General features: G+C 40.2%; 1 protein-coding gene across 4 annotated transcripts in view; it reads right to left on the bottom strand.

Moving 5' to 3' along the window:
• Positions 1-14827: 14827 nt before the first annotated feature.
• The window catches only part of TBC1D12 (TBC1 domain family member 12), a 134830-nt gene continuing 128740 nt past the window's right edge, over positions 14828-20917 (bottom strand). For all 4 annotated transcript variants that reach the window (XM_064269564.1, XM_064269566.1, XM_064269565.1 and 1 more), the window contains 3 exons: positions 20754-20863; positions 18448-18706; positions 14828-16579 (listed from right to left, as the gene is read on the bottom strand). In XM_064269564.1, the coding sequence (XP_064125634.1) occupies positions 16511-16579; positions 18448-18706; positions 20754-20863 (438 nt within the window). In that variant the 3' untranslated portion in view covers positions 14828-16510. The remainder of the gene's footprint in view (positions 16580-18447; positions 18707-20753; positions 20864-20917) is intronic.

Here is a 20917-nt window from a genome sequence, read left to right on the forward strand (position 1 = left end):
ATCACCTTGACTTCCTCTCCGTATGAAAGATCTATGACTACATTTTTTTCTCTCTTTGATTTAAAGTTGTCATCTTTTACATAATGACATCACCATGTCCCTATTTTGAGCATTTTTTATCTTGATTTATTTTTGTCATTTCCCTGTCTGAATTGATATCTGGTTGCTCTGTCCTGTGTTCTAGTCTTGGGTTGTCATCTGATGTTGATTTTCTAACTAGAGGACTCCCTTTAGTATTTCTTGCAGTTTGGGTTTTTTGCTTTTGCAAATTCCCTAAACTTCTGTTTATCTGAAAATGTCCTAATTTCGCCTTTATATTTGAGAGACAGTTTTGCTGGATATACGATTCTTTGCTGGCAGTTTATTTCCTTCAAGGATTTATATGTCATCCCATTGCCTTCTTGCCTGCATGGTCTCTGTTGAGTAGTCCAAGCTTATTCTTATTGACTCTCCTTTGTAGTGGACTTTTTGTTTATCCTGGCTGCTCTTAAAATTCTCTCTTTATCTTTGGTTTTGGCAAGTTTGATTATAATGTCTTGGTGACTTTCTTTTGGGACCTACCTTGTGTGGGGTTTGATGAGTGTCTTGGATAGGTATCTTCTCATCTTTCATGATACCAGGGAAGTTTTCTGCCAATAAATCTTCAACAACTCTCTTTGTATTTTCTGTTGTCTCCCTGTTCTGGTACTCCAGTCACTCTTGATAGAGTCCCACATGATTCTTAGGGTTTCTTCATTTTTTAATTTCTTTAACTGGATTTTTCTTCAAATATATTGGTGCCAAGTATTTTATCTTCAATTTCACTAATTCTCACTTCCATTTCCTCAGTTATGTTCCTCTGACTCTATTGAGTTGTCTAATTCTGAAATTATATTGTTAATCTTCTAAATTTCTGATTGCTCTCTACGAATTCTTGCAGCCTATTACATTTGTCATTATCCTCTTGAATAACCTTCTTAATTTCCTCCACTGCTTTTATCTGTGTGTTTCTTGGCTTGTTCTATGTTTTGCCTGATCTCTCAAAGAGTTCTGTATATTAATGTTTTGTATTCTTTCTCTGGTAATTCCAGGAATACCTCTTCATCCAGAAGGTTCCTTGATTGTTTCGGGAGCTTGTTGGAGCAATCATGGTCTGCTTCTTTATGTTATTTGATATTGACTGTTGTCTCTAAGCCATCTATAAGTTATAGTATTAATGTATTTTATGTTTGCTTACCATGTCCTAGCTTGTTTTGTTTTGCTATGCCCAAATAGGCTGCTCAAGTGAGATTATTGGCACCTTTGAAGCTCTAACGTCCTGTCACCAGATGGCTAGATGACCTGTTACCAGGTATATGAGCCCAGAAATCCATTCACTTTTCTTGTATGGATTTAGCTCAGGTGTCCAGGTGGTTGGTCAGGAAGGGGCAGGGGTGATTTGTGTAGGCACATGTATCTGGTTGAAGCAGGGGGTCATGCTCTGAGCAAGGCAGGGGGCTGACAACCATCCCCCGAGTGTGAGGAAAGCACATCCCTGTTCCCTAGAGCACACAAGTGGGTGGGCTCTGCAGCTGGACCATGGGCATCCAATGCTTTTGGCTGTAATGACTGGGAAACACCACTAATCTTGGACCCCTGTTGTGGATGGCTAGGTGGCATGAGTGGAGCCACCAGTCCTCAGGCCCCTGATGTTGGTAGGTGAGGACCCTGCTTAATAGGCAGAGAATTGCCAAATGTCAAAAACCTTCCTCTCCACCACACAGCCAAAACATTTGATGTCAGAGCTCAGGCACATACACCGTTGCACTGTGCCAATGAGAGTATAAGCTGCTAAAATGGGCCCACACAGGTCTACACAGTGGTGGAAGGCATTCAAAGTCTGTGGAGCGCTTGAGCTTGTACCTAGGCAAAGGAGTCGCTTCTGCCCCGAGTTCCCAGTTTAGGGGAGCTGGCAGGTTATTTTTTCCCCATTTGTTAATTTCTTTCTTCTCTGCATCTAGGAAAATGGATCGTGGCATGCAGCAGGACACATCTAAGGCCCAGGAAAAGCAACCGCCACTGATGCCAGTCTAGGAGCTGAAGAAGAGGAGGGATCAGATAAATGGGAGAGATCTCTTTCGAAAGGGGTGCTTTTTGTTCCACATAGTAAATTAGTCACAAGTACTTATTTTTTGCTGAGAGTGCTGTTCTTCACTGATTCCGGAGATGCGAATAGACTCTGTGTGGCTCACTCTCTCTCGCTGAGGAAACTGCATCTGGAACACTACCGCCAGCCCTGTCACGGCTGCAGGGGATCGGCCCGGGGAGGGGGGCGCACCAGTTCCTGCCAAGTCAGGTCTGGCAGCTCCTCTTTGCTTCTGAACCATCTCTCCCTCCTGCTGCCGCTCAGTCTGATTTCTTAACTTTGCCTTTGATGTTCAGGGCTCCTAGCTTGTCATATATATAATCAACTCACTTTTTTTGGGGGGGGTCTTTGTTGTAAGAGGGGCCACTGTTAACGTCTGACTACTCTGCCATCTTGGCCCCGCCTCCTGAGTCTTCCATCTTTTATTTATTCTTCAGCTATTTCAGTCTGGCTGCCTGACTCAACACACGCCATAGCTAGCTCACTAAGCTAACCAATCTATGTTGCTAAATTTAATGAACATCTCTCTCCTGTCAACCTCACTGCAGTATGACACCATTAATCACTGCTTGTGAAAGCACTCTTGTCCCTTGCCTTTTCTGATCCTGTGCTCTCCTTAATATTTCTGATCACTACTGGTTCATTCTCTCCTCTGTCCAACCTTTTAGTGTTAAATTTGAGTGAACCAGAAATAATTTGAGTCTGGCCAATTGCATAAGCTCTCTGATAAAAATTAAAAGAAGTGAATTCACTGAGGAATGGACCAAAATAACAATCCATTCACCTGTATCTGTCATGGGTGGGCTGATTTACTCTATTTTATTAAACACCTATAATTGTGGTAAAGAAGACAATATTTCTCACCTCACATAGTTTACTGTAGTGGAAAATATAGACAACCAACTATATGATACGATGCCAACTAGTGATAATAACCCAGTACTGTCGAGTCGATTCTGACCCATAGCGACCCTATAGGACAGAGTAGAATTGTCCCACAGAGTTTCCAAGAAGTGCCTGGCAGATCTGAATTGCTGACCCTTCGGTTAGCAGCCATAGCACTTAACCACTATGCCACCAGGGTTTCCAGTGATAACAGACACTACAAAGAAATATGAAGTAGAGTAAGGTTATGAGAGTGATTGAGGATGGATGTTTAAAGAAAAACCATCCACTAAGGAGGTGTCATTAAGCAGGGACCTGAATGAAAAAATATAAGGCATACAAAAACCTAAACAAAGAATATTTCAGACAGAGGGAACAGCGAAAGTAAAAGCCCTTAGGTAGATAGGAGACTGACAGACTGAGAAACAACAAAGAGTCTATTCTGCTGTAGTAAATTGAAGCCCTGAGTGGTGCAGTGATCTTAACTCAGCTCGGCTGCTAACCAAAAGGTTAGCATTTTGAATCCACTGGCCCTCCTTGGAAACCCTATGGGGCTGTTCTACCCTGTCCTATAGGCTCAAGAATGAGTTGGAATCGACTTGAGAGCAATGGCTTTGGTTTTTTTTTTTTTTTTTTGGTTAGACTAAATGAGGTTTAGTGGTAACTGAAACTGGAGAAATAGGGAGAAAGCAGATCGGGTAGGACCTTCTAGACCAGAGTTATTGTTGTTAGGTACCATCTAGTCACTTCTGACTCATAGTAATGTTACTGGGGTTCTCAGGTCTCACTCAGCGTGCCTATACAGAAACACAAAACGGGTGAAAGCGAAAGAAGCAGCTTTATTTGGTTGGCCAAGCAGAGGAACACACTGGGACTTACATTGCCAAGATGGTTCCCTGAACAATAGCTGAAACAGATTTTATTAGGGGCAAATATTGAGGAAGGGTCCTGGCAAAGCCATTGATTGGTTCAGTCCAAAGACGGGAGGTCTCTCAAACCAGATCTCAGTCTTGAACCCTTCACTTTGGAAAGTCTTCCCCCAATCTTGTGCTTTTCTCCCAGCGGGAGAAACATTCTGGGGTCACCCAGAGGACAGGGTTGATGGTTCTGCGCATGTCAGGTGGAACAGATTTCATCTTAACTAGTTCTGTGGTCTGAAATCCCATCTTCTTGTTTTTCTTATGTTGGGCAGGAAGTTGGCTGATTGCCTTAAAAAACACCTGGAGAAACCACTTAGAAGGGAGGTGCCTTGTGCTACTCTACTTACAAGTTGGGGGTTGGTAATGGTGCCTGGAGGCTGTCTGCCTAATTCCCCCCTTTTCTTTTCAGGATTTGGGTGTTCAGTCCAAATACTCACTCTCATTGGGGAGTAGGATGAAGTTCATTTTTCTGTAACTGCTTTGAGCTCAACAGGGGCGCTGGCATAGAACTGAAGTCTGGCTTGTACAGGTTCAGGAGAGATGGGTGTGTAACCCTGAAGAATATACAAGCCTGAGGCCCTTAACCTTTTTTTCTATAAATTGCATAAGTACTTGTAAGAGGCAGGGTCCAAAAAGGCAAATGGCAAAAATAATACAGAGGTTATTATTAGCCAAACCAATTTGAGCAAAGTGGATACCCAACTACTTGCTGTTTTGAGGTTGAAATGAGAAGATGAGGTTTTGCTTGAGCTGATGTAGTCAAGCTGTTTGTTTGAAAATTTCTTGGACACTGGTTTCAACTAGGCCTGAATTGTTAACATACATGCAACAAGAAGTATTCTGGTGGGCGCGAACGCTGCCTTGTTCAGCTATTAAATAATCTAAGGCAATACAGTGGTCTAAGACCATTCCTGCTAGGGAATGTATGGCTTTTTGTTATTCCTTAATAGCTTGCCCAGTCTGATTGGCAATTTTTTCTATGGAGTCTGCTAGGTTTCCTAAGATGAACTCATGTTGGGCTAACTCAACCCAAGGAGTAGTGACACTGGATGCATTAGAAGTCCATCCAACTATTCATTCAAAAACACCTCTTTTATGTGGGAGGGACTTGAGTCCAGGAGAGTAGCATTTAGCAAGGTTACTTCAGGACTGACAAATCCTAAAGTGCATTCTCCTTGGAGTGCTGGGCTGATGTATTAGAGGGCCCATGCCCTTTAAGTTCCAGGAGGAGAAGGGAGATTTTGCCAAATATATCCTTTAGGAGCGCATACTGCTTGTCCTACGGTTAAATTAGCAAAGGTTAAGTCAACTTGCTCCAGCCAGTCATTGAGCTGTTGACTGACTCTGGGTCCTGATAAAAAGCCATAAATTGGTGGTGTTTGTGCTTCACAGAAGGTTTGGTTGTGAGAACAACTATTAATGGCTTGTCCTAGGGCTATGTGCATCCGAGCTTTTATAGCCCATGTAATTGGGCACCGGGTCTTATCTTCGTTAGGTTCTGTAAAATCTCTGTATAGGCAGTAGCTGTGGGATAGGCTGCCTCCAGAGACATTTGGGGAAGAAGGAGTACAATTGTATGTTTGGCTATGACCAGTGGTGCTAGCCAAACATGTATAATTATAGTTGCTTGAAGTATTACATTGTTGCTGATTTTTGGCCCAATACAAAACACTGTTAAACAGCACTCCACTTACAGTGTCATTTCAATAGGTAAAACAATAGGAGGTAATGTTAAGACTGTACTGTGGGGTTGTCTTTAATTTTACAAGGTACGTAGGGATGAGCCAAGTATTGCTGAGAGTGGCATTAGGGACAGAACTGAAGTTATTTATGGCAATAGCAACTGGAAGACTTGAATCTTTACTTTGTGGGTGGTGATAACACACCCAACAGTTTGTTAGTTGTCCTGCCTGGGCCGTAGCCTGAACTAACTGAACTAGACTATTAGTCTTCCATGGAGCTGCTTTCACATGGGTTAAAACAAGGGACAAATTAATAAGTAAGACCCACATTTCCTTACTTAGAACAAGGAGCTCTGGCAGTGAAAGTTTAGTCCATTGAGAAGTACTGAAGGTCTATCAAGAACAGGAAAAGTGATTAAATCTCCATGGCAGTAGGCACAGTAAGGACAAAAGGTAAAAGATTAGGACAAACAGAGCAAGCAAGCTAATACTTATGCACCACGGATCAAACATTGGTATGGCATCCCAGGCTTTAACAAATATCTAGCTTCTGGGCTTGGTGACGTGTAGGGGCATTTCAGGTAGTGGAACAGTCTGCCAGGTGGGAACTGGGGTACCTGTGGAGAGACACAAGAGTTTCCTCCACAAGACACTGGTATTGTTTTACAGATTACCTTGTTCATGAATACTGTAAGCCCCTAAGTCATCTAGTCACATTGCTGCAATCTAAACCTGAGGTATTATACTTAGAGAAAAGGGTGCCTTCTGAGCTGAGATACCCCTGGGGAGAGCACTTGCCTCTAGAACTGTGGTAAGGTTGATAATCCCATAGCCCGCCTAGAGCTGTCCTCCTGTGAAACTGTTCCCATTGATGAAGAGCTCGAGATCAGCAGTAGTCAAAGGCTGGTCCTGTAAATCGGTTGGCTAGAATATGTAAGATCAACAGTTTGAACACAGTCATGATGTATGTGGTCACCAAGGGGCAGAGTAGGGAGGAGCGTAGCCAGGTTCTAAGTCGTGGCCTGTTGTATCTAGACATTAGGATTGTCCACAAGGGCAGCCTGGTACTGGGTCATCTGGCTTTGGGATAGCCAGTGACTGCCCCTTTGCTCTAGGATGGCTAAAACTGAGTGTGCCATGTGTCCTCATACCAATCGTCCCAGAGTAAGCTTTTCTGCTGCCTTCAATATGTGAACCATTGCCACAACTGTCTTTAAGCAAGCTGACCATCCTTGGGTCACTACGTCCAGGATTTTGGAAAAATAAACCACTGGGCACCTCCATGACCCCAAATGCTGAGCGAGTGCCCTTGCTGCTATACCTTGCTGCTCATGAATGAATAAATCGAAGGACTTATGCAGACGTAGGGCTCCACTAAGGTCCACTAAGGTCTCCACTAAGGCCTTTTTAACTTGTTCAAATACTGCCTGTTCTTGGCCAGTCCATACAAACCAATCTGTTTCTTTCCCTTCCAAAAAAGCATAAGAGGGGTTTGGTCAATAGTCCAAAATTAGGGATCCAAATCCTGTAAAACCCCACTATCCCCGGGAAACTGCAGAGCTGTTTATGGTTCCCAGGTGGGGCAAGTCAGCAGCCTGCCTGTTTTCTCTTGGGCTGCAGCTCTCGCTGCCCTCTAATGATGATAAACCCTAAATAAGTAAACTTTTGTTACACAATCCGAACCTTTTCCGTGGATGTTCAGTATCCAGCCTTGGCCAAAAATTTTAAAACAGCCACTCTGTTAATACTGTAATCAAATTACTTATTACTTGCAATAAGAAGATTGTCCACATATTGCAGAAGGACCTCATTAGGCAGTACTGGTCTCTGAAGTTCTCTGGCCAAGACGGTCCCAAACAAAGTCGAATTTTTGAACCCAAACAAAGTCGAATGAATGGCCACCTGGGCCTCTCAGTTTAGTGGTTACTGTCTGACCCGCGGTGGTATAACGTCGGGTAGCAGCTGGACCTTGATCGGTACCACGGTGTGGGCTCATCCCAGCCACTGGATAGACCAAATGGTGGGACTGATCTTCCTCTCTAAGTTTTGATTTGGAAAAAACACTTGACTTGTCCTGGATGACGAGGTTCTGTCTTTCAAGAGCAAGAGATGAGCCTTCCAGCCATGCTCAGTGGGAACACTGACATGTATTTGTCCTCGTTCAAATAGATTTTGGCTTGTAATTTATTAAGCAGTTCCCTCCTCAACAACGGGAGAGAGCATTCTGACATACACAAAAAGGAGTGAGTCAGGGTATTCACCTTTCCTGGGACGGAGCAGGTTAAAGGTTGGAGGAAAGGTCAGGTATCTTCCTTCCTCGATACTTCCACCACAGAAATCTTTTTCTTAAGAGGCTGGACCCACTGAGCCAGTTAAAACTAGTGGGTAGCACCAGTGTCCACCAAAACTTAGTCGGTTTTCCCTCCACACTTATTATAACCAGAGGTTCAGGTGGAGAGCCTGCCTCTGGTCCCCTCTTGTCAGGGTCTTCCTCTAAACTTAAGGTTGGCAGCTGAGGCAGCCCCCGTGCATGACCTCAGCAGCTTTGGGTACTCTTTCTTCCAGCGGCCTTCTTCCTTACAGCAGGCACACTGGCCTTTGCCAAGGTGGCTTTATTGCAGGCCCTGCCCATTGGGGGGCCCTCCTTTTCTTTGCCTCTGAGGGCCTCCCTGTAGGGCTGTAGCCAACAAGGTTACCTGTCACTTAGCCCTCTGATCTCTGGCATCTTGTGCCTTTTTCTTTTCCTTTTTTGTTATTATAGACCCAGAATACCAGCGCTACCATGTAGCCAATGCTCATGGTTATACTCCCTTCCAACTTTCAGAGTTTCTTTCTAATGCCCAGGGCACTCTGCCCAATAAAGATGGCGTTAACCATCCTGGCATTATCGGATTGCTCTGGGTTTAAATCAGTATACTGTCTGTCTGAAAGTGGTGAAAATTCTAAAAAACAAGAGGGGTCCTCATCAGGTTTTTGTCTGATCTCATATATCTTGTTTCGGCTTTTTTGTTTTGGCATCCCATTTTTTAGTCCAACCAGTAAACAGTCCCGGTAAAGAGTAAGCCTACCATACCGGGCTTCGTTGTTAGGATTACACTTTGGATTTTGGCGGCGGGGGGATGGCCTCTTCCTGTACAGGGTAATCTGGCTGATCGTCGTGTCAGCACTGGGCTTCCTCTTGGGCTTTCTTGATCACCATTTGTCAATCCTCCGAGGTTAGTAGGGTGCTTAAAAGAGACTGACAATCTCCCCACGAGGGGTCAAAGGAGTTGAAAATTGAGGTAAACAACTCACAGGTTTTGACTGGGTCCTCGCAGTACCCTAGGGTATGATTTTTACAGTTGTTGAAGTTCATTATGGTGAAGGGGATATGGAGCCTCACACGGCCCCCAGCTGGTCCAGATTGGCAGTTGGGGTCTGCCGAAGAGGGTATTGCCCTGCTGCTCCCTGATTATGGCTCTGCCCAGGTATGGGCTCTTGTTGGGTTGAATCAGGAACCTGATACGGCATTCCCTGACTCGTATGGGGCAGAGAAAGGAGGCCTCTCCCTGCCTCAGGGGCCCCAGCAGCCGCTGCCTCTCCCAAGCCCTGATATGGCACGAGAAGGTATGGAGAGGGTGGCTGTGGCGGCCCCAATGGATCATAAGGCTCCTCTCCTGTCAATACAGGGCTGAAGGTTTCTCAGTTTCTCTCTGGACACAAATCTTACAAGACTCTTGGGTCTCATCATTATACAGTGACATGAAGGCTACTACATAGTGTTTCCCATCCAAGTTTTCCATTTCTAGTACAATATAAATCTAGCTGTAAAATAGTATTATAATCCAATAAGCTGCCTTTCAGCTAGTGTTCTTGGTCTCCAAGGCGGGACTTACTGTATCATACTATTGTATTATTGGCTAACCTGTATTACAAAGGAAAACCATCCTTTTTTTTTCATGGGGTCACAACTAAACTTAGCCCGATGTTTTAAAATATACCCTAGGGATGAGTATTCAGGGATGCTCTTACTAATTTACCATTTTCTCTGATTAAAAAAAAAAGTTAACTAAACAAACCAAACTCCAAAAGCCGGCAATACACTGGTTAAACACCTAGCACTTATTGCCTCTCTTTTCCTGCTTGGATACCAGAGCATCAAAGGGTTCTCAATGCAGGTCCAAATGGCATGGCTATCAGGTTGAATTACAAACCAAGTCCCAAACTAATCACTCCTGGAGTTTCCAAGGTTCTTCTCTTGCTTTCCGAGGGCCGCTGTTGAGTCTGAGACAGCTCTGCCTCGAGAAATGGGATGAGATACTTCTGAAGAAATCTCTGGTGCACGCTAGGTGTTCCGTGCCGGTCCCAGGCAGGCCTCTCTGGACACTACGCAATGTTCTCCTAGCTGGCTCACCAAAAATGTTACTGGGGGTCTCAGGTCTCGCTCAGCATGGCTATACAGAAACACAAAACAGGTGAAAGTGAAAGAAGCAGCTTTATTTATTTGGCCAAGCAAAGGAGTATGCTGGGACTTATATTGCCAAGATGGCCTGCCAAACAACAGCTGAAACAGCTTTTATTAGGGGCAAAAACCGAGGAAGGGTCCTGGCAGGAAGGAGCAATGTCATTGATCGGTCTGACCCAAAAAACCATTCCCGGGGCTATTCTGTCATTTGTGCTTCTTAAGTATATCAAACCTGAATTTAGAGACCATCTCAAGAATAAGTTTGACACAATGAACACTAATGATCGAAGACCAGACAAGTTGTGGGAAGAGATCATAAATGAAGAAAGCAAAAGGTCATAAAAAGACCAGAAAGAACGAAAAGACCAAAACAGTTGTCAGAAAAGACTCTGAAACTTTCTCTTAAACATGGAGTAACCCAGTAACCCAGTGCCCTCGAGTCGATTCCGACTCATAGAGACCCTATAAGACAGAGTAGAACTGCCCCATTGAGTTTCCATGGAGCGCCTGGTGGATTCAAACTGCCGACCCTTTGGTTAGCAGCCGTGGCACTTAACCACTACGCCACCAGGGTTTCTGACAACATAGAGTAGCTAGCTAAAGCAAATGGATGAAATGATGAAGTAAAACAGCTAACCAGGGGATTTCAAGGGGCAGCTTGAGAAGACAAAGTAGAGTATTATAATGAAATGTGCGAAGACCTGGAGTTAAAAAACTAAAAGAGAAGAACACGCTCAGCATTTCTCAAGCTTACAGAACTGAAGAAAAAAGTCAAGCCTCAAGTTGCAATAGCGAAAGATTCTATGGAGAAAATATTAAATGACACAGGAAGCATCAAAAGAAGATGGAGGGAATACAGAAAGTCATTTGACCAAAAAGAACTGGTCGACGTTCAACCATTTCAAGAGGTAGCATATGGTCAAGAACCGATGGTAGAAGGAAGAAGTCCAAGCCGCACTGAAGGCACTGGCGAGAAACAAGGCTCCAGGAATTGACTGAATACGAATTGAGATGTTTCAACAAATGGATGCAACACTGGAGGTACTCACTCATCCGTGCTAAGAAATTTGGAATACAGCTACCTGGCCAACTGACTGGAAGAGATCCATATTTGTGCCCATTCCAAAGAAGGTGATCCAACAGAATGTGTAAATTATCGAACAATATCATTAATACCACACACAAGTAAAATTTTCCTGAATATCATTCAAAAGTGGTTGCAGCAGTACATCGACAGGGAACTACCAGAAATTCAGCCAGATTCAAAAGAGGATGTGAAACAAAGGATATCACTGCTGATGTTGGGTGGATGATGGCTGAAAGCAGAGAACACCAGAAAGATGTGTTTACCTGTGTCTACTGACTATGCAAAGGCATTCAATTGTGTGGATCATAACAAATTATGGATATCACTGTGAAGAAGTGAAATTCCAGAACTCTTAATTGCGCTTACCAGGAACCTGTACATAGACCAAGAGGCAGTTGTCCAAACACAGCAAGGGGGTACTTCATGGTTTAAAATCAAGAAAAGTGTGTTTCTGGGTTGTATCCTCTCACCATACTTATTCAGTCTGTATGCTGAGCAAATAATCTGAGAAGCTGGACTACATGAAGAAGAATGTGGCATCCAGATTGGTGGAAGACTCATTCACTACCTGTGATATGCAGATGACACAAGTTTGCTTGCTGAAAGCGAGGAGGACTTGAAGCACTTACTGATGAAGATCAAAGACTACTGCCTTCAGTAGGGATTACACCTCAACATAAAGAAAACAAAAATCCTCACAACTGGACCAATAAGCAGCATCATAACAAATGGTGAAACAGTTGACATTGTCAAGGATTTCATTTTACTTGGATCCACAATCGGCACCTGTGGAAGCAGCAGTCAAGAAATCAAACGACATATTGCATTGGGGAAATCTGCTGCAAAAGACCTCTTTTAAGCTTTAAAAAGCAAAGATGTCACTTTGAGGACTAAGGTGGGCCCGACCCAAGCCGTGGTATTTTCAATTGCCTCACATGCATGCAAAAGCTGGACAATGAATAAGGAAGACCGAAGAACTGATGCTTTTGAATTATAGTGTTGGCAAAGAATATTGAATATACCATGGATTTCCAAAAGAACGAACAAGTCTGTCTTGGAAGAGGTATAGCCAGACTGCTCCCTCCTTGCAGGCAAGAACGGTGAGACTTTGTCTCATGTACTTTGGACATGTTATTAGGAGGGAGCAGTTCCTGCAGAAGGACATCACTTGGTAAAGTAGAGAGTCAGCAAAAAAGAGGAAAACCCTCAACAAGATGGACTGACACAGTGGCTGCAACCATGGACTCAAACATAATAATGATTTGTGAGGATGGTGCAGAGCCCAGCAGTGTTTTGTTCTATTGTACACAGGGTTGCTATGAGTTGGAACCAACTTGACGGCACCTAACAACAATATAACAAACAATCTTTACAGGAGCAGACAGAAAAAAAACCTGTCATTCATATGCTTTCAAATTTATCTTCTTAAAGTCCTAACACAGGCCCTCAAAGCCCTTGATAGTATACAGTAGTTTTAATTGAGTAAATATTAGTTTCTTAAAAATACAGATACTAAAATCAAAAGCCTGTTTTTATAATATAGTAGTGAAAATACGTCATCTGCTTACAAAATTGATTATCCTTATTGCCTAGATCAGGAAAATATGAAGCTTCATTTTCTGCTTTTATAATACCGTTATGATAGCTTTATGCCTGATGACTAAAAATGAGAAAATGTTTATATACATTATCAGTTTTATATAGCCCCTCAAGTCTTTATCAGTTTCCTATTTACATCTGTATTAAAAAAAAAGGTTTTCCAAATACATGGCAAAAGTATAAAAGTCATTTTATCTTAAATAAAATCATGAGTTTTATTTACTTCAATGTTCAACAGATGAAACATTTACAATGCAATTAAAAAAAAAGTTAAATTTCCTTCCTGATGTTTATTAGAAAACAAATCCAGCCCACAGAATGAAATACACACATTGAAACCTCATTATAATTGGGAATTAGGAAAGGTCAATATGAACCACTGTACCTTTGGAATGAAATGCAGTTTTGCTAACTTTCCAAGCCCTGCAAGTTTATGAAGCCTACTAAAATGTTAAGAGGCAACGAATGTTTGGCATATCATCAGGGCTTCACAAATATTCATGCATTCATTCTCTTGCAATTGCACTCTTATAAGTAAGCAATGCTTTCAAAGGGCAAGGCATTCTCTCTCTCAAGTGGCTAATTTCCCTGAAATCTTGTTTAAAACTTCTGTTCCATTTTAGTTTTCATGTGCTGTGAATCAGTGAAATTCTAATTAATGAGATTTTACTACATCTGGAAATTTATACTTTGGGATTCTCTTGACAAGAGCAAAATGATATAAATTCAATACACAATCACTTTTTTCCCTCAGAGGTTTAAGACTTTGTTTTCTGACGTTATCAGAATTGACTCGACTAATAGCAATGCTATAGAACAGAGCAGAACTGCCCCATAGAGTTTCCAAGGAGCGCCTGGTGGAGTTGAACTGCTGACCTTTTGGTTAACAGACGTAGCTCTTAACCACTATGCCATGAGGGTTTCCAACATTACCTTTAGTCATGGCAAAATAAAGTCTGACTGATTTTCCAATGCTACACCTCATATTTTTTTGCCTCCTTTATACCAATCCCTGCCATCTGAATATGCTCTTGGTATATAATTTTATCTTATTCAAACAAAAATAGGAAATGAAAAATTAACATAAACCACATCACATTATGAAGATAAATTATTTCATGACTATATACTTTAGAATTTTACCCTCCAATAGTGCGGACTTTAAAGAGTTGACTGTTCTTGGTAAAAGTAGCATTAGTTCCTAAGCTACAGTGAGGCTGTTATCTTGAAGTCAAAAGCTTTGGAAATCTCAATGCCCTTTTGCAAATGCCACCTTACTTTTGTAAAGTCACACAAATATACTCAAACCAATAATATTTTATGAAAGTCATCAATACAAAAGTAATCAGAAAAAGCTGACTTTAGAAAACTATGCTAGTTGTTAGAGCCCTCTAACCAAAAATCCCATTGCTGCTGAGATGATTCCGACTCATATTGACCCTACAGGGCAGAGTAAAACTTGCCCATAGGGTTTCCAAAGCTGTAATTTTTATGGGAGCAGATTGCCACATCATTCTTCCATGGAGTGGCTGGCGGGTTCAAACCACCAGCCTTACGGTTAGCAGCTGAGTGCTTAACCACTGCACCACCAGGGCTCCTTTCCAGAGTTTTCTAGTAGCATTTAAACAGTGCGGTGTATACCTGGGCTAAAGGAAAAATGGAGTGAGAAACAACTGTATACACATCCCAAATTGATTAGACAAATGAAACACCATATACAATTTCAAATTACCTTGAGGATTTTAGGAGGTTATTTTTTAATTAAAAATACACTTTAATATAAAAAACCTGTCATACACTGGCCTTGTGAACAGCCACATATTGTCTATACAGGAGGTCCAAGGGAAGATAAACAATATTTTAGATGCCAGTATTGCAAGTTCAAAGAAACTAAAGGCCTAAAGCATCCCTTGGAAGAAAAATTTGATTAGTTAAATGATTAGTTAAACCAGATATCCCAACAGTAAGGAAGACTCATTTCAAGTAATTATTCTGCTTATAAGTTTTATTTACAAAGTAATTGTTACTAGTGGTTTTAATGAATTCCTTGTATTTACATTTTATATACACATTTATACTTGAAAGGTAAAGAAACTGTACAATAAGAAAAATAAGAAAAAGAAATACAGTAACTTAGGTCCAACTTAGGAAACATACACAAAGGTAAGATTAAATTTAGGCATGTAGTATAACCTTAGTGAGATTACTGCCAGGAGTTACATTCCCTCTATCGGGGCCATCAATACCAAGGAAGTAGTTACCAGAGTTAAATGGTCATTCCCAAACCTATTAAGACCCTGGATATTCCTTCAATATTTTATTACTACTGGTTTCCATGAAACAAGCCCCTATGACAGGAGTTAACTTCTGAGGGTCCCACTAGTAGTTCCTAGGCTAAAATGATCCAGGGAGTAAAAATAACACAGGGGCACTCTGGTCCCATACTCCTAAAGAGGCAGTTACTACATTAACAACGATCTCAGGCTTGTTAGTTTGAAGACTATACACTACTAACAGAAACAGCGTGCTTAACTGTTGTTTCAAATCAAACTGCAACATGAAAGCACACTACAAATCTAATTATTAACCAAACAGCATGTTATAAAGGTTATCATAATACTCAAGTGATTTATTTTAGGTACAAAAATTAAATATATTATGATGGTAAACTTAATGCCAATTTACCAATGATCAATAATTTCTTTATCCACAATATCATCAAAGTTAGACTCATTAGAAAAAGTTAATTTTATCTTTTATTCTATTTCCATTGATCAGAAAATTATGCACAATGTTTTACAAGTCAGGAACTGACTACATATTAAGATTTCAAATTTCAAACTAGAATTAAATTTTATTTCTACAGATAGTGGAGAATTTTTAACTAAAAAAATTAGTCTTGCAAAGTAGCATGCTGCTTAAGAACTCTCAGAACTTATTACTTTTTACTCTTACCAGTGAAAAAACCTCATTTATAATTACGGACTTACTCCCAAAGTCAAGCCTTAAGTCCAGTAAAGTGCAAAGAATTTTCCTTCTACCAGTTATTTAGTTTTCCTAGTGTTAAATTACTAGATGAACAATTTCTTAGACTAGAAACAGAAAGGCTAAAATTCTCTGACAGGAATTCCTTAAGGGATAGAAACAGTTTCTTCAAAGCAAACAGACACAACACCACATTAAAAACACCTCAATGAATGTTAAACAATCTTGCACCAATATTTCCAGTCCCAGATAACCTAAATATGCCTGAACTGGTGAATGAAGCTAAATGACAATTTGAGTGACTTAAATAATTTGCAGCCAAAATTGCTTATTCTTGGTCTATATCTTCAAAAGGTTAGTTAGAATTGGAGATAGTATCTGTTCTAATGTGTTTATTTCAAATATTTGGATGTTAAAATAGTTTTGAACAGTCCCACTCTGACCTCCAAAAGTGCCTTTGTGGTAATTATTAAAAAAGAAAAGATGCTGTAAAAAGGTGAAGTATCTCCAAGACTATTTTAAAAATTCATTGCATTAAACTGTTCATTCCAAATTATGGAATATGAACTAGCTATTTAAACTTTTTCCTTTGTAAAATGGCCCCTCCTACAAAATACTTTTTAATAATACTGTCAATAGGCATTTCCTTACTTCAGCTATGGAATTAAAAATATGCAGTTTTCCATTTCTTAATTCTTTTGGATTTCCCCAACACTTTCCCTACATGCTTTTTTACATAGGAAACAAAAAACTGTTATGAAAAAAAGCTTTTTAGTATTTCACTTAGTCTGTTAATTTTGAAGGTTAGCCTTTCAGAGCAGGACTATTGTTCTTGTCTCCTTCTTTGATATCCTTCATTACAGATGCAAAAACCTGGAAATTACATAAAATAAAGATTAATCCTCAAATACTACCACTCAGATTAAAGATATTAAAATAACTATAGTTTATCACAGGGGCTCCAAGGGAGAAAGACCTAGCAATCTGTTCCAGTAAAGATTACCCCCTAGAAAACCCTATGGGACATACTCTGTCACATGGGGTCGCTATGAGTCAAACTTGACTCGAGGACACCTAACAACAACATCAATGTGAAAATGCTTTTGTATACTTAACTCTGTCCCCAGAGAAATTGCCATTTCCCAAATTCCCTTGTATTTTTAAACACAATTTTATAGAATATGATTGGATTCTAGTTTTCATCACTTGCCAAATCATCTGAAATTACTCTGTGGTAACAGAACATTTTCTAGACCAATATTTCTACATTTCATTTTCATAAGCAATAAAACTATGATCTTATAATGTTTGTCTGTTATCATTCATGGATAAGTGATAATGTTATGTTTTATGTCATTTAGGCTACTAGTATGTTTCCCACGGAAGCAGCAGTCAAGAAATCAAACGATGTAGGGCATTGGGCAAATCTGCTGCAAAAGACCTCCTTAAAGTGTTAAAAAGCAAAGATGTCACTTTAAGGACTAACACGCTTCCTGACCCAAGCCATGGTATTTTTAATCACCTCATACGCCTGAGAAAGCTGGACAATGAATAAGGAAGACCTAAGAACTAATGCCTTTAAATTTTGGTGTAGGCAAAGAATACTGAATATACTACGGGTTGCCAGAAGAATGAACAAGTCTGTCTTGGAAGAAGTACAGCTAGAGTGCTCCTTGGAAGCGAGGATGGCAAGACTTCATCTCACATACTTTGGATACGTGACAGGAGGGACCAGTCCGCTGGAGAAGGATATTAAGTTTGGTAAAGTTGAGGGTCACCAAAATAGAGGAACGCCCTCAATGAGATAGACTGACACAGTGGCTGCAACAATGGGCTCAAACTAGCAATGACTATGAGGATGGTGCAGGACTGGGCAGTGTTTCATTCTGTTGTACAGGGTCGCTATGAGTCAGAATAGACTCAACAGCACCTAACATAACAACAGCAACTAGTATGTTTGCTTCTCTAACAGAACTAAGCTTCTCAAAAGCCAGGTTCATACATTATATTCTTTCTACTGTAAACTCTTTGTACATGCAGTTGTTGTTGTTAGTCACCATCATGTTGGCCCGACTCATGGTGACTCCCATGTACAACCGAACAAAACACTGCCCAGTCCTCTGCCATCCCCATGATTGGTTGCAGATCGAACCACTGTGATCCATTAGGTTTTCACTGGCTGATTTTCAGAATTAGATCACCAGGCCTTTCTTCCTAGTCCATTTCAGCCTGGAAGCTCTGCTGAAACCTGTTCAGCATTATAGCAACACACAAGCCTCCACTGGCAGACAGGTGGTGGCTGCACGTGAACTGCATTGGCTGGGAATCAAACCCAAGGAAGGCAGGGATTCTACCACTGAACCACCAGTGCCTCATCCTTTGTACACAGCAGGTGTTTAATACAATTGCTATCTGTTTGATATACCAACATAATTATATAACTGCTCTGGCAAATACATAGCTATTGTGGGCTGCACTTCATTAAACTCATGTTACTGGACTTACATAAAAATAAAACCATGTTTGGAAAGGTAAAAAAAAGCGGGGGGGGGGGCAATCTGTTTTAAACTCTTGCTTTATCAAAGACAAAAATTATTTTCAAAATACATATACTTTTAATTTAATTTTATTTTAAATTTAAGCACTAACACTTTAATACATAACTGTTTTACAGGACATCAATTATTTTAATGCATCTTTTTTTTTTTTTTTTTATTAGAGGGAGGAAATTGTCATCCTACCTGAGTCCATTTTTTGGTGCTATTCTGCATCTGAATAGCTGCAATACAGCTGAAGAGTTTTTCTGATGTAATGTCTTCTGGCAATTTAGTTAGAAACTGTGCTATATGAATAAAGTCCATCTGTAGGAGAATATCTTCATATAATCGGAGGATTCCTAATCCAGTCCTAAATAAAAATTCCTCCCCATCTCTGCAAAATACATCCCAGACTCGACAGGCTAGATCCAGTGGTAGTGATTTGCTATACAATGTGAAGATCCTAAAATTAGGGAGAAAAAAAGTCATTTAAATTTTTCACTCATTTATTCACTCACTCATTAAGCACTCTATGAAAACTGTTTAATTAGAAATAAAAAGGCAAATAAGATACAGTTCCTTCCTTCAATGAACTTAAGTAGTCAGAAATTAAATAAACAAAATTATATGAATTTACAACTTTACTACATAGAGGTAAGTCCTAGTACAAACCAGAGTGGCGGGATAGCCAGAGGGTTAAAGACTCTGAAGCCATAATGCCTGAGTTTCAATCCTAGATTTGTCACTTATTGGCTGTGTTAACTTTGAGCAAGTTATTTATCCTTGCTGCGCCTCAGCTTCCTCATCAATAAAATAAGGATGATAATACTACCAACCTCTCAGGATTGTTTTGAAAATTAAAGGAGTTAATAAATGTAAAGTGCTTAGAACAGTGCCTGGCACATAAGAAGTGCTCAATAAAAGCTAATTATTATTTTTATTGTATGAGGAACCCATGTATCATCTTTTAGTACCTAACAGAAATCCTTAAAGTCTGACTTCTCTTTTTCTTCCTCTTCCACAAACAGCCACTACATTTTTCCCCTTGCCAAGCTCTGCTTACTTCTTTTGGGGCATGTAAACCCTCTAACAGAACCACAAGAATAGCTTCTCCCATCCTTCCTGACAATGTCTGATCATGTGATTCTTTATTCACTGGTGCTCTGGAGTGGTATTCTTACTGGGAAAGTGGGGAGCAGGGGGTGTTAGAAGACTTGTCTTGAAGTTGCCTTGGCAAAGAAAAGTATACAGTTTAATTTAGATTGTGTGTTTATTTGAGGTAATGGTGACAGAACTTGAGAGGGAGAAACTAAAGACTCCTGACCCCCTGAAATACCCTTATTCCTTCCTCTCTTTTCTTCCTTAAATGATTCTAGAACTTGTATGTAAAGAGCTCAACAGAGTCAATGGAACAAAAATCCACATCTACTTCTTAAATTATAAATACGTATTTAATTGCCTAACAAACAAAGCATACTCTTGGTAGAACACTAACCCACTGTACAAAATAAGTAAGGGTATAAGCAGTGCCTAGATGCAGTTTCTAGAACATAGTAGTCACTCATTAGTTACATCCTGCTCCCTTTGCCAGTTTTGATTCTGATATGCCCCACATCACTCCTAAATACTGACAACTGAGTTGTTGTTATTTCTCAGAATCAGTATATGATTTTGGTTCTCTGGGTCCCATGATATAAAATTTTTCTTCTCCCCATTATCTTGGGTCCTTCCCAAAGGAATTCTAATGTTCCTAGTGGGAATGGAAGAGAATACATTGAAAAATAACTTAGTTAAAAAAAAAAAAAAAAAAGCCTAAATAAAATTAGCCCCAAGCAACTGGGAAGACATATTTTAACGATGGCATTATTTATTTAGTTTTCTTTATGAAAGCTTAATAATATCATTTACACGAAAGCCACCGGTTTTGTGTGATTAGGATTTAAAGTTTAAATATTCCATATGTATTCTTAAAACAACCTATCTTAAGATCAACTGGCTACTGCTGTTCAGAGCCCTAGGCAAACCCTGCAAGTTAATACAAAAGTGCTGGTATCGGAAAGGTCAAAAAAGACCTTAGCACGAAATGAGGCATCATTCCTCTGTCAGAAAGCTCGATAAAACCTTGAGGAAAAAAAACAAAGCCTCCTGTAAAGAAACACTACTACAATGATCATAGGCCCTTGTGTGTTAAGAATAGCAACTAACTTTTGCTGAGAGCTTAGTATGTCCTAGGCACTGAATGAGATAAGCCATATAAAACACTTAGCCTCACTACAACTCAAGATGTAGATATTATTCCTGTTTTATAAATAAGAAACTGAAACAGAAACTGAGGGGTTCTGATTTCAACCCAGAGTCCATGTTCTTTTAAAAATGTGGGAGTTTCTCTATTTGTAAGGGAAGGGTCTTCTAAATGCATGATCCTATACATGAGATTTACTTTAGTTCCTAAGACACATAAAAATTAGTATTTTATTTCTTTTTAAGATGTTATATATGTTATCACTTACCAGTCTATCAAGTAAATGTCTGGTGTAAGACTGTAAGACTTGAAATGAAGAAACAGTTTAGAGAGATTTTCTTCAAAGAATACTTCAAATGTTGCAAAGTATTTCAACATCTACAGATAGAAATACCAATATAGAGAGCATAAGCTAGAAATAGAGAAATTAAA

The sequence above is a fragment of the Loxodonta africana genome, chromosome 16, assembly GCF_030014295.1.
Source record: "Loxodonta africana isolate mLoxAfr1 chromosome 16, mLoxAfr1.hap2, whole genome shotgun sequence".
Taxonomy (NCBI): Eukaryota; Metazoa; Chordata; class Mammalia; order Proboscidea; family Elephantidae; genus Loxodonta; species Loxodonta africana.